At 43.0% G+C, this 14,264-nt stretch overlaps 1 protein-coding gene across 1 annotated transcript; it reads right to left on the bottom strand.

The window, feature by feature from the left end:
* Positions 1–486: 486 nt before the first annotated feature.
* LOC310990041 (ankyrin repeat and fibronectin type-III domain-containing protein 1) lies at positions 487–13,176 on the bottom strand. Its single transcript, XM_083977262.1, has 18 exons — positions 12,919–13,176; positions 12,333–12,630; positions 11,981–12,181; positions 9,905–10,018; positions 9,435–9,532; positions 8,673–8,763; positions 7,947–8,054; positions 7,443–7,542; positions 6,562–6,691; positions 6,230–6,349; positions 5,880–5,986; positions 5,398–5,512; positions 4,950–5,116; positions 4,485–4,662; positions 4,067–4,229; positions 3,176–3,342; positions 2,666–2,870; positions 487–1,606 (listed from the first exon to the last, which is right to left on the bottom strand). Exons 1-18 carry the CDS (start codon positions 13,078–13,080, stop codon positions 915–917), a joined length of 3,216 nt encoding a protein of 1,071 aa, XP_083833388.1. The 5' UTR covers positions 13,081–13,176; the 3' UTR covers positions 487–914.
* Positions 13,177–14,264: the final 1,088 nt, after the last annotated feature.

The raw sequence follows: 14,264 nt of genomic DNA on the forward strand, positions 1-14,264 counted from the left end.
CCAGCTAACAGACAAACCAATTGAGAAACACAGACAAATGAAAACACAACAGGTAGAGCTAATAACTTATTGCTGCATGAATTTGAATGGCTTGTGTGCGCCTTAAAAAATTGAGACCAACCATACGTTTTTAGACTGTGTACTTTCCGAAGTAGATACATGTGGGAAGTTAAATGTTTGAGAGTTTTTGTTTTGTTTTTTGTAAACCTGCATTTCAATAGACCTTTGTCGTGAGGGATTTGTAAAAACTGTAGATATCAAATGGGTTTCAGCAGTAAATTCTAGCTGAAGTGGACCTTGGATAAAGACATTGGTCAAAACAGGATAACAGATACAACTGAGAACAGCTGCTGTATAATGAAAAGGATTTAACATCTCACGACTGCTTTGTTATTCAATAGCACAAGGTCACAGAGGCGAACAAAAGAGAACCACAGTAATAGCTTCTCAACCATATTTTTGAACTGTATGCATTTAATGATTTTACCAGGTCCAACAAGCAGCAGTTTAGTTTGACGCCGTAGTGAGTGATTGATTTTCAAGTCATAAAAAGTGGTACTTAAACTTCATGCACATAAGATGCTCTACTGGACTGAATATTAGAAGAATCAACTATAGGTCCAGATGTGTGCAAACCACATGAACTAGTCTAGTGCTGTAATCTTTCTTTTAATTTTCTAAATCCACTCTTTGCTACAATTATTCCTTGGATGAAGATGTCACTTGAATTTCCCCCTGCAACAGCTGGTAGAAACTCTGCCTGACAGTAATAAAAAAGTCAGGGATTAGGGACTAAATCATTTTCCAACCACAAATCCTAACTTGAATGTTTCTCCATGAAATCAACTGTGTGTAACCCACCGAGCTTTTAAGTGACACTACTATTTCAAATGGTGCTGTTACTTGAGTAAATATCAGGATGAGCTGGTGGAGGGTCTGTCCCATTCCACCTGGTTTCTCACTGGAAGGCACGCTCCCTTGCTGGAAGCCTGCTGAGTCTCTGTGTCCTCTGGAGGAAAATCCCAGCTCAGACCAGGCACGTCTCCACCATCTCCACTCAGCCCTGTGTCTTCACTGTGTGCCCCCCTTACGTTGCCGTTGTTACAGTGCACGTTGGGTTGTGAGAGGTCAGCTCCACCGATCAAGTCTGAATTCCCTAAGTCAAAGAAGCGGTTGTTTTCACCGATCCCCAGTCCGAAGCTCTCTAGCATATCCATTACTGATGGTGTGGGTGGGCCACTGGGGGTCTCCTCCTCGATAAGACTCAGTGTGGGCAAGATGTCCACCAGCTCTGCCATCTCCATCGGTCGGATTACCTCGGTGATGCTGGAGGGAAAGTCCTGTTCCCCACCGTAGCACTCCTGTGTGTCCAGAACCGTATACTCTACCTCCAGCTGTGCAACAGCAGCAGGCTCTAGTCCCGAGCTTGCACATACCAATTCAGACTGTCCAATGCAGTCTACAGCTGGTTGGGCGGTGATGTCCACAGGGTACCCTCCCTTTGTGACGCCCTCCATCAACGCCTCTTCAGGGATGACCACGATTCCTGCCGGAGTGGGGACCTCAGCGGTGACTACATTTGGTGGAGTCCCACTGTCGAAACTCTCTGAAAAAGAGGTGAGAGAATGAAAAGAAGTTCAGAGAGAGAGGGTAAAATCTTAATCGTTCATTTTGTAACATTGTTCACACTTAAGCTAATTAATTTACAGTTGCTTGTCACAACAGTAATTATTTTGACAAAACAAGGGAGACGGGTTCTCATGTAAATGGTGTCGATCCCACTGTTCTCTGGATTGGGCGTCAATTTTCCCTCAAGCAACTTTCAATGTTGGACACATCTTCAGTTGTTTGGCCAAATATATATTCAACAGCTGCTTCCGATGCTTCAGGGAAGCTGCGCCATATGGCACTTATGGTTCATACCATATGGTAATGAAAGATATGCAAATTCAAAGTAGCGTTTTTTATTACAGCAGTTGGCATCACTTTATTTCCACTACAGATCCCTGTGGTTCAGCATGACATTTTAAATATCCATGGAAAACATGACATGTCAGTAAGAAAGAATAGTAAATACAGTTTTGTAGGGTCCATGTGGTTGGTAACTGTAGCCTGCGTGTGTTATGTAGCTATGGTGTTGATAGATATTTACGCTTCCTGCCTCGATCTTTAAAATGGCACGAGAATATAATAAAAGACTTAAAGGGGACATACGTATATGGAAATATCACTTTTTGAAGGCTTTAACATATTTGGGTGTTTGTCTTGCCTTCCAGTCCCCAAAATGTGAGAACTGACAAAAAAATCTGTCTTTTGCAGGCTTTCTAGGTTGAAATCCATGTGGTTTTACAAGCTGTTCCCTCGGTTGTCTGACAAAGCTGTCATTAGTTTTCGAATTTACATAATACCACCCCTACCTGGGACCGGTAGAAGGGGTGGGGACAAGCAGTGGTTCATTTGCATTTAAAGGGACAGGCACTGAAACCAGCCGTCCTGAACAGGGCTGTTTTGAGCAGATGAAAGGAGCTGTGATTTGATCCTTGGGGCATTTTGACCAAAGCATGTCACAGACATGTCTTTAAGACACCCTGGGAACTGTTTTAATTTGTGGAAAAGGGGCATAGTATGTCTCCTTTAAAAGTCTCCGTCCACACTGTTACTGTACCTGTGATGGCTCTCTGAGCTTGTGTTTGCCTGGGCCATGCCATTCTTGCAGTCAAACTCTCCTCCTCTTCCTCACCATCAGGACGGGGCGGAGGGTCTCCTCCCATCACCAGACCGAGAGGCACCGCCCCCACCCACTGCTTGGACCGAACACACTGCAGACAGTCCATAATCCAGCGGGCGTCCCTCCACACCACATCCAGACGCTAATGGAAACAGTGAAAGAGTTAAAATTAGTCACAGCAAACGTGTCCCTGAAGATATGTCTTCAGGTGAAATATTACACAATATATATATATTACTGGTGGGACACTTTAATCAAACACACTGATGGGTGACTCCAAGTAAAAGCCTTTATCTCTTGTTCATCTCCCTCATTAAACCTATATTAATCAAAGAAGAAAAGATGTAGAGAGAGAAGAGCAGGCAAAAGCTTTGAGATTACTATGATGTGGAGTTTGCAACAGCAGCTGTGACTTTGCATCAGTTGTTCTGCTTCTAACGATCTTACATGAGAAAGCTCGGAGGTGTGGTTCAGCCTCTCTCGGGCTTCCTGCACCTCCTTGGTGTCCAGCGCCTCCCGCAGAGCCTGCTGGGCCAGGTGAGTGTCCAGCTCCAGCCTCACCCAGGCCTGGCAGTACTGGGCCAGGAAGTCCCGTTCATAGGTCCAGAAGTGAACTGCAGGATGAGCCAGATTTTAGAGGGAAGACAAATCACTACATCAAAGCTGAGAGAAAAGGCGGTAGAACTCATTAGCGCATTATATCATACCTTTACCTGAGGGAGTTTTCAAGAGGGGTCAAAAAGCAAGATGGATTTAAACTACAGTCACAACAAATCCTGAAATGTGGTTAAGACACAGGATCAAAGACTAATTAGATTTAGATAAAAAAGACAATAACAGTGACTCATCTTCAAAAGACCAAAACATCAGATACTGCACAGCACAGCGAGGCTTATGCATATTACACCTTCCAGCCAAACTGAGGTTAAAATACACCCTATTGGTTAGTTAATTTAATTTTGTTTTCTAACACTATCGTCTTAAATCTTTATTTAACTATTTGCTTTGAAGATGAGACATTAATTGTCATTCAAATGACCTCCATTACTCTGTTCTTCTTGTGTTTCTTTTTCTTGTTTTGTTTTGTCTTGTTTTTTTTGCTTGAAAAGTGCCTGAGGTCTCCTTTCTATTTTTCGTGAGAGAAGGTTACTCTGCCAGGTGTTTTGTCTTAACCTCAGGGTCCATAATAATCCCATCTTGGTGGGTTTTGTCAGCAGAAATCACAACCTTTTTTTTTTCACGCTTTTTGCCGGTGGCATCTCTGAGGTTAGAAAAACACTGCACTCGCTGTTGTTGTGAGATGGATCCCACGTCTCTGGGTTGACGTTCTCCACCTACCCAACTCAAAAATCTGCAGAGGCATAGTGAGGCCGGGCTCCTTGGTCCCCACCAGAGGCCAGTAACTGGAGCTGAAGTCCTCACTGGGAGGCAGCAGCAGCAGCATGGACAGCTTATCTCCAAACTGCAGCAGCTCGCGAGTGTACACACCGTACTGGTAGGCCTGTCAGAGACAGAAACGCAGTGCAACAGATGCATATATAAAAATGTTGTTATGTAACTGAATCTGTTGAAGTCTATATGTTTAATTCAATATAAATATGCCTGTATTGGCAGAAGACAAATATAATTCATAATAAAACTGTATAAATATTGTCAAAGTTCACTTTAGTCTTCTGCCTTCCTGAACAATTTGTCAAACAATTATTTCCAAAGGAGGATTTGGAGGCTAGAGGCGGCAGTTTGGGATGAGTTTTACCCTGTAGAGGGGGATGTTGAGCTTCGTCAGGAGGTGTGTGACTGCTGTTCTCAGAGATCTGACGAACTCCACCAGCCCACTGCTCTCCATCAGACTCTCGTCCTCGCTGCTCAGCAGGTTCTGAACACTGCCGTTGGCTGTGGTGTAAACATGACTCTGGAGCCATGCCCACTCCTCTCTGTCACACAACAAGGCAGTTAACAAAACATTGCTATAAAAGGTATAAAAACCAAGGCCAGATGCCAGTCCTGAGACAATCAAGGTAAAAGAAAAATACAAAGATATATGTGCATTTGCCTGCCAAATGCTTTGATATATGCTTTTTAGAGGATATGAATTTTTCTACAACACCTGACAGCGACAAGTGTGGTGCACTATGCTCTGTAAGTATTTATGATTTGCAATATGGCGTGGAGAACAACAGCTACAGGCTTTTGCCTCCAAACAGCATTCAAACTGTACTACCTGGACACGTGGGCGTTGTGTCGGACCCGGGTGTGGCAGAGCAGATTGGGCAGCCTCTGGGGCACCAGGACCCGGATCTGTTCCACCGAGCTGCACAGTTTCAGGATGCCCACGTACAGGCCTGGCTGCTCCGACTGGATGCTGTGCCGGTGGAAGGACATCTTCTCCTGGAGAACAGAGAGACACAGTTACGCCGTTGAGGATGAAACGTTTATATGCCTATTATTTCCCATGTCTAACTTTGATTTGAATTTGTTAAGCTAATCTGTGTAGGGGATAAATAATAATTCCAGTATATTTCCAGGGTCATTTGAGTTGCACAGGGGAGAAAAACATGGTTCTATAATCAAAACAGACAAAGTCAATACACTCAATCAAAATGCACTCAGTGTTCGATACATTCTGCTGCTCATAGCTGCTGCTCGGCATGTCCGTGATGTTAGTTCACCTTGAGCTTCTCATACAGCATGTCCATGGCAGTGGGCTCAGGCAGGAGAGGGGTCCTGCTGCGATTCTTTTCCAGGCGGACGAGGGGCATCCAGTGGAGCGGAGGGTCGGGGGGACTTAGGAGTGGAGCAGAGAAGTCAAGGTCAAAATGGAAACCGACATTGAGTTGTAATAAGTCATTTTAGTATCGCACGGCCAGTGAAACGTCACTAAACAACATACAGGCTGAGGCTGGATATTCTGAAAACATCATTCAGCGTAGCAGACCGACTGAAACTCAACCTGGTCGATTTAAAAAAAAAAATGTTTCTTTCATTATGAGTGGGTGGGACATGAGCATAAGCAGCTGATGGGTGAGTTGGAGAACATCCATAAAAACCAAAGCAAGATTTCTGAGACTTGATTCATCCTGCTGGCTGGTTGTGGAGGAAATAAAACCATCAGGAAGTGATTAACAGAAAGAAACCAAAGGCTCTTTCTAACCTGGGTGGGTTTGGGAACTCCTTCAGAGTCACCAGTAGTACATTGCCCTGCCGGTCTTTCAGAGGCTCGTAGTGCACCTGGCCCAGGTCCATTGTTCCCAGGGAGGACTGACAGCGGACAAAGGTGGAGAGGTAAAACAGAAACGTCAGGTTCAATAAATACAAGGAAATTAGGGATTAATGTAGTGAAACTTGGGATTGTGGGGGGTACAGGTATGTAGCCCGAGATAGTGAATAGTAGCAGCAGTGGGGAGAGTGGGAGGAAGAAGAGATGTAAAGACGTAATTAAAATGGCAATTAACCCATTTTGATGCTTCTCACCATGCAGAGTAAAGCTGCTTAACTTCCTACCTGCAGCTGAGAAACAGCTCTTAAAATGTTGTGCCTGTTCTGGAGGAGGGAGGAGGGAGACGAATGTGCGGAGGAGAGGGCCTGCTGGAGCCACGGCACTTGTTGCCATGCACATGACAACTGCAAGAAAAAAAAAAGATATTTGATTTTAAAACTACTGTACAATTCATAATAATAAACAATAAATACATACGTAGAAACAGTGGATGGAGTCATGTTCATAAAAGCAATTCACCGGCTACACATCTACTGTGTGAGCTCCAGGTGGATTGACAAGGTACCAGCAGCGTGTAGGTTGATTACATGTGTGTTATGCTGTACTGACAGTTCACCTTGGCAAACCAAAGGAAGTCGTGGGTGATGGATGTGGAGCAGCACTGGATCTCCACGAGCGGGATTTGATCTTCAGCTGTCAACATGATGTTGTCCTTGTGGTAGAACACGGTTGCCAAGTATACACCCCTAATGAAGAAGAAATAAATAGGTTGTTCTGGTTCTGTGCTGCATCCATGGACTATTTTTACTTCCCGGAGACATTTCTGACTCTCTTTCTCTTTCTATATATATGACATACGCACACACACACACATATATATATATATATATAGATATACCGTATGTATACACACACGTATATGCACATATGCTGTTGACATTGTGAGTCGATTATAAAAGACATCCACTAGGAAATCAGTGTCATATCAGAGAATTTTCAGAACATCTTGTTTTTAAATATATCAATATTCTTATCATACTAAAATAACCATCAGCACATAATAACACTCAACACTTATGTAAATGATGTTTGTGACTATATTTATGAAGCCTTTTCCATCAAACCAGCACATTTTGAATAATCCATGCAGAGTCCAACCACTTCTATAAAGCAGTGTTGTGGTTCCTTTTCATTGCAGTTACACCCTTTCTCATTTAAGAGATGTACCGTTCATCCACTGTTCTGTGCTGAATGTGGTCTGCTGAACGTATTGCGCCTTGATCAGTCACATGCAACTTGCTGCAGTTCAGTGATCTCAACCCTTATCCCTCACTGATCTTGAGTCTCCAGTGTGGCTACTGCTCTTTTTCAATAACCGTAATAGATGAGAGTTTGGACTTGTATTTAGTAGCCTACGATACTGTAATCGCATTTGATCCGCCACTCCCCGTAGCCTCGAGGCAGATCGGGACAGGTAAGAGACAGATGGAGTCTTACCTTTGTAGGAGGCGGACAAACTTGGTGGCGGATTGGAACAGTTGTTTGATGCCTCGAGACACAGACAGACGCTTGCTGGGACTCTGGGGCTTCAAGCTCTCTGCGGAGTGAAGGAGACCGGGATCAGATGGGAGAGAGAATCGCTTCATCTGCCAAAGTACATTCACCAAGCACGCACCAGATATTTGATTGGGAGACGGTGGTGAAATGAGTGTAGTAGACACATACAGTATATAGCTGATAATAAATGTTGTAAAGTAGGGGTAAAATGCAACAAGTATGAGCGCATAAGGTTCTTATGAAACATCACAACAATGTTTTTTTTTTTTTGCAAAATTTACTTTTATAGCAGATTTATTGCATTTAATGCTAAATATGTACATTTCTTTACTGTAGTGATTAATAAATATAAGTTATATTGACCTACACTGCACATGCTGACTTAGCAGAGACTGCCTGGGTGTGGATAATGTACATGTTACATCTTCAAAGATCTGTTGTTACCTATGCAGTATCCCCTGTAATGTGGTTCTCTGGCATCCTCCAGCAGTTTCCTCACTATGCCCTCGTGGTTTCGCAACTGGGACTTGACACCGATGCACTCTCTCCAACCTGCACAGGAAGCAAACGATAGAAACAAACCATCACTTTCGTTTTCACTCAATTAAGGAAAATCATTGAAGACATCAAGAGCTCGTCTGCAGGAAAGTCCTGAGCGGTGCTTTTTGCTGTCGTGGTTGATTAGGAAGCACAGCAGACCATCTGTGTGCTGTAACTCTTAAAGTTGCAAAGCTGATTCATTTGGAGCTAAAACTCTGCCTTCTTTAAAGTTAAAGACAAATTTCAATTTTCCACAATGGCTTTTTTCTCCATTCCAAAAATACAGCGATTTAAAAAAAAACTTTATTTCAGTTTAAAACATAAAGTAACAACAAGCAATGCAGATAGAGAGCGAGCAGATGGCATGCGAGAAAGATTACCAGCCGAATTCAAACTCAAAGTAGCGCTAGTACGAGGCCCATTGACTCACAGCGACATCTTTAATTCTTCAGGATTTAATAATTCATTAATCTACTAGCCTTGAGTGGATTCCACTTCTTTCACATGGAGCTTGATGTCGGCATAGTCATTTTGTTACACGGGGAGAAAGAGAAAAAGAATGGAGCCTTTTTTTTTTTTTCCGCGGCAGCAAATCCACATTCATCAAAGTTTGTAGTTCAGTGTACTCACTGGAGGGGGCAGCGCTGACTGGAGTCGAGTACTGTGGAGGGCCCCATCCTTTCACATTGTAGGCACTCGCTCTCACAAAGTAATGCACTCCCTGCATTTGGAGAAGCATCAGACCGCCAAATTATTGTCATGCATTAACCTTAGGAATCGTCTGTTCCAGGACAAAGGAATCCACATGCTGTTCTCATCATTAATTCATCTGGTTAAGTAAGGCAAGTTGAGCAGGCTAAGTGTTCTCCTATGTGGAGAGTAGATTATGAGTATGTGTGTGTGTGGGGGGGGTGCATACATACAGTGTGTGTGTAGGTCAAGAGCTACAGTATTGTGCGTGTATTGTATGTGTAAGCATAATAACATGTCCCTGAACTATACAGATACAAGGTTGCATGTATATGTGTGTGTGTTTGCAGTCAGTATCGATGGATGTCCTAATGTTTGCTTGCCTCTGAGTGAGTGAGTGTGTTCTTGTACATACTACGTTGTGAGGACCGGAAAGAGTTTTTAACCAACAGAGTGAGGACATTTTGGAAAGTGAGGACATTTTGGCTGGTCCTCACTTTTTCCGAGGGCTGTTTGAGGGTTAAGACTTGGGTTAAGACTTTAGGTTATAATTAGATTTAAGTTAGGTTAAGAGTAATGGTTAAGGTTAGGCATTTGTTTTGGATGGTTAAGGTTAGGGTAAGGGGCTAGGGAATACATTATGTCCTCACAAAGATAGCTCTACAAGGATGTGTGTGTGTGTGTGTGTGCTTCATGACTTACTGCTGTGAGTCCCTTGATACTAAAGGAGGGATTCTTGGTCTCTGTAACTTGGGCTGAAGCAAGGATGCGTTTGAAGCTGGCTGAGGTGCTCCATTCCACTATGAACACAAAACAACCCCACTGACAGATTATTCTCTGGCTTTACTCAAAAACCCCATAGGAGAGAAGTAAGGATTTGACTGTTTACAGTGCTGGGAACTTGCTGTACCTGCGCTTAATCTACCCATGACGTTTATGCAGCTGTTAACCAAATAGCAGAAATAAATACAGAGCTTTTACACATGCCAGCTTTCATGATGCTAGGACTTTGATTATGTTGGACTCACACTGTAAATATTCAATTAATTCCTTTATTTATACATAAAGCCTCTGTAGTTTTTGTCACACCTCTTAGTAAATCATTTATCTTCTGATTCATCTATCCATCCACTCATCTATAATATATCACAATCTTCTAATGTTCCACCTACCTCTGTAGCGAGTAATCAGTCCGATGTTGTCACCCTCTGGCTCTTTGATCGCTACAAACACGGAGGACGTGCCGGTCACCACGATGGACACGTGAGTGGGAGGAGTGGGGAGCTCTGGGTGAAAAGTTTAAAAGACAGAGCAGTGTTTAAAATGAGCAGCAGTTCATTCTGAGAGGAAATATGACAGAATACAACCACAACAACACAACCGCAGAGAGCTGTGGCGCCTTTGGTCACATCAACACAGCTGAAACGTTAGAGTTAGTTACTTTATCCCATACAGATGCTGAAAAAAACATATTCATGCTTTCATTATGAATAGATTAGACTATTGCTGGGCTCTTTTCACTGCTCTTTCAAAGCAGTCAATTCAAAGATTTCTTATTCACAACTGCCCTGCGAGACTTTTAACTAAAACAAGGAAGAGAGAACATATTACCATGATTTTATCTTCACTCCACTGGCTTCTACTTTCTTTTAGAATAAATTCTAAGATGTTGAAGTCCTTTTGCTTATTCTTAAAGGTCTTAATGGTTTTGAGACCACTGTATTTCAGATTCTCTGTCATTATATAATCCTTCACAGGCTCTCAGATCTTCTACTGTGAGGGTTTTAAAGACACTATTTCACGCAAAACACAATAGACAGTGCATCTTTTTTTAACTATCCTCCAAAACTCAAGGGAACATTTTCAAACAACAAATGAAAACACATCTTTTTAACTTGTGTGTGACCAATTCTCTTATATTTTACTCTTCTTACTGGTTTCTGGTTTTATTTTCATTTACATATTTGGTTCATGGCTATCTTTCCATTTTAATTGTCCCTCTATTTGCCCTTATGTTATTGTGCTAGTTGATTTTTTTTGTAAAACACTTTAAACAGCTCTCATAAATAAAGTTTATTTTTCTTATTATTAGTTACAGTAATTAATATTGTGCATCAAAATAGTAATTGCGCTCGGCACCTCCTGACAAACAGCCTCTGTTTAACAGGTTTTAAAAACTCATTATCTTCAATCTAACCAACCAGAGTTGCTGGTGAAGTGTGGAGCTACCTCCCTTTAGACCTCTGTGTTGCCCTATAACACTTAATCTGTATTCTGTGTCTGATCCTGCAGTCTGACCTGCCTGGGTGTTGAGTGTGAATTATGTGAATTATTACTACAACAACTGTAACATAAGCCCATTAAAACAAATTTCGATGTTGTGATCAAATATAACTGTGCTCTGCTCATTGATTCTTGCCTGAGGTGTTTTATAGTTTGGTCAACCTCTACTGTGGCCTGGAGTGAACAGATGTCAAAGGCCTCCGATTAAAAAACAGACTTGCAGTTTAAATTTTAAGCATTTAGCCAAAACTCTTTTTTTGTATTGAGTGAGCTTAATTTCACTGCATCCGAGAAGAAGAGCCGGGCCCTTATTGACCTTACAATAACACTGTGATCATAAAACAGTCAGGCAAGAAAATTGGAAGTGCTTAAGAGAGGAATAAAACGAGAACTAAGCAGAAATATTTATTCAGGGCAATGAAAGGGAGGCATATAATATAACAAAAACATAAAAGTTTAAATCAATGGAGAAACGTGTGAGAGAAGATTTGATCAGACTGTTGCGGGGAAAGCGAGCAGAGGTCGCACCAAAGGCTTGGAGGTATTCTGCTTGTGGATTCCTACTCAAACTTACACCATCACCAAGGTTTTGAATTAGATTCAAGCAGCCAGTGGCAGCTGAGGGAGGGAGAATAGGGCAAGGGAGAGTTTAGAAATGCTGATGACAAGGCGATCTGTTGAATTTTGAACGAGATGAAATGGGATGGAGGGAGACTTTCAAGAGGCCAGCCAGGAGTTACAAGGGTCCAGATGGGAAATCAGTAAAACCTAAGAAACAAGTTGGAAATATTTGTTCGCTGTGGCCTTTGTCAGCGGTGCTAGACGGCTGTTTGAGGCAGAAAATGTCAGAATACCTGTTTTTCTAGCAAGTGAGGACTTGGAAAAAAGACAGAAAACACTGTAACCAAGATTGTGTCCAGTGCCATGGTTCAAGAAATGCCACGAGATGACCAAAGACCACTGACCTGTGTTCTGGAAGTTCTCCCTCATCCGGCAGTACAGTTGGAGCCTGAGGCTCCACAGGCGGATATGTCTCTGGACGTCAGACTGCGCCTGAGGCCCTGCCCCTGTCTTCCTCACTAATTCATTCTTTCTGTCCTCCACACGTTTGCTGGCCAGCGCCACCAGAGCGTTCAGCTTAAGTGCCCACTCCGCCGGTCGGCACACTGAGAGGAAAATACAAGGGCGAGAGAAAGGACAGAATCTGAACATGATTTGCATTGAACTGCGACCTTACAGCGGCGCTGTAAAAAAAAAAACGCTCCACTCCCAGCAGAGTCTTTTGCTGCTTATCGTGTTTTAAAACACAAGACTTACAAACAGGGTTATGCCTGGCTCCCGCCTTCGTCAGCACGTGCAGCAGAGGGGAGTTGTGAGTGAGGGCAGCCACATCCAGAGGGACCAGGCCCTGTTCGCTCACTCTGTTCACCCCCTTCTCCTTCTCTCTCTCCCAGTCCTTCTCTTTCTTCTCTCCTCTCTCCCACATGCTTCCTCCTCCTCCCCCTCCTCCTCCGCCTCCTCCTCCTCCTCCTCTACAGCCGGTGTGGTCTCTGGACAGCAGGCTTTGTACAGCCAAAGTGTCCTCATTTTCCACCGCCTCCCACAGGGTCTTGTACTAATGGGGAGCAGGAGAGACAGGGTAAAGCCACAGGAGGGTGGGCAGGTGAGAGGGAGAGAGAATAAGAGGGTTCAGAGCAAAAGACAGATTTATTTTATGAGAGAGGGAAGAGGAAAGGAAGAGAGAGCAGTGGATGAGACACTCAGGACACGTAAGAATCGATCAAATCCTATATCAAAGCTGCAGTCTCGCCTGAGATCATTCATTTATAGACACAGGTAATATTGGCTATCAAGAAACCAAGTCAGAGGACAGACCCCTCAAAACGACACATAAATATCTTACAGCATCTGGAGACTTGCTGAGGTGCTTGGGCATGTCTGTTTCCCCAGCAACGGATGACTCTCCACCCCTCAGTCTGACGGACAGGTTTCTATATATGCGTTTGGGGGAAACAGGACCCAGAGAGCGCCGGCGCTGGGGTGGGTTCCTCATGGATACCGACATGACAGGAGGAGAGGAGAGGAGAGGAGAGGAGAGAAGAGAAGAGAAGAGAAGAGAAGAGAAGAGAAGAGAAGAGAAGAGAAGAGAAGAGAAGAGAAGAGAAGAAAGAAAGAAAAGGAGAGGAGAGGAGAGAGATGAAGAAAAGCTGAGAAGGATAAAGGGCTGCTTAGTTCATGGAAAGAAAGATGCAAGAGGAAAGTGACATTTCAAACTGAGAAACGAGAACTTAGGGAGAGTGTGAGGAAAGGTGAAAGTCATTAGAAACCTGGAGGAGTATATAACAGGAAATGAGGAGAGAGGCAAAAGGGAGAGAAAAAAAACAATATACAGTCAGGCTCACACAAATTATTCTACAGTAAAAGCAATTTTATGTCAACTTGAAGGGTGAGTATAGGCTGAGCTGAGTAGTGCTGTTGTGTGGGTGGATAAATGGATAAAAGTTACAATCCTTGGTACACTGTAGATGAAAAATGGCTTGAAGCATTTATTTTTGTGCCTTTTACTACTCTCCCTTTTTGTTCCTCTTTCACTGGCTCTAATGCGGCGCAGGGTTTTTATTCTCTGTGAATGGAGCCTCTCAGTGCACAAAGCAACTGACCCATCAATCTAATTAACTATAGAAGAGCAATCTCATGTAGACAAGTCATAATTATTTCCTTATAATAAATATGAATATTCTCATTTTATCAGCATGAAAATGAAAATCCATCTTCACCACCACAGTAATGACGGTTCTTTTTATCAGTTCTATTGCGTTTTCATCGCCAGAATCAGTCACTTTTTGTGCCTGAACATCTTTTAGAATTTTTTTTTTTCCAACACTTGGGGCTACACAGCCCATCATAGTTTCACCCCCTCCTCCTCTTCAGTCAGCAAGTCTTCTCTTTCATTTGTTTCCATCTTTCTTTTCATTCCCTCTCTCCTCCGCATTGCTTCTCACAGTCCTACAGTTTGGAGTTATTTTCGCGTCGCCTCGCTTTACGTCACGCCCCGAGCATTCACATCTGAAGAGCATCTTTGTAAGAAGAGGGATACTCAAACTCGATCATCTCTGTCGTTTTTTTTTCTCTGGTCGCCACTTTCCTCTCTAAAGGAAAGCCTCAAATTTCAGAGTTTTCTTTTCTTTCTTTTTTCTTCTTTTTTTTTTGAATTTCATCTCTATCAAGTCTTGTCCTGCTGTGTGGCTG

This window comes from Trachurus trachurus (genome assembly GCF_905171665.1).
Source record: "Trachurus trachurus genome assembly, chromosome: 8".
Taxonomy (NCBI): Eukaryota; Metazoa; Chordata; class Actinopteri; order Carangiformes; family Carangidae; genus Trachurus; species Trachurus trachurus.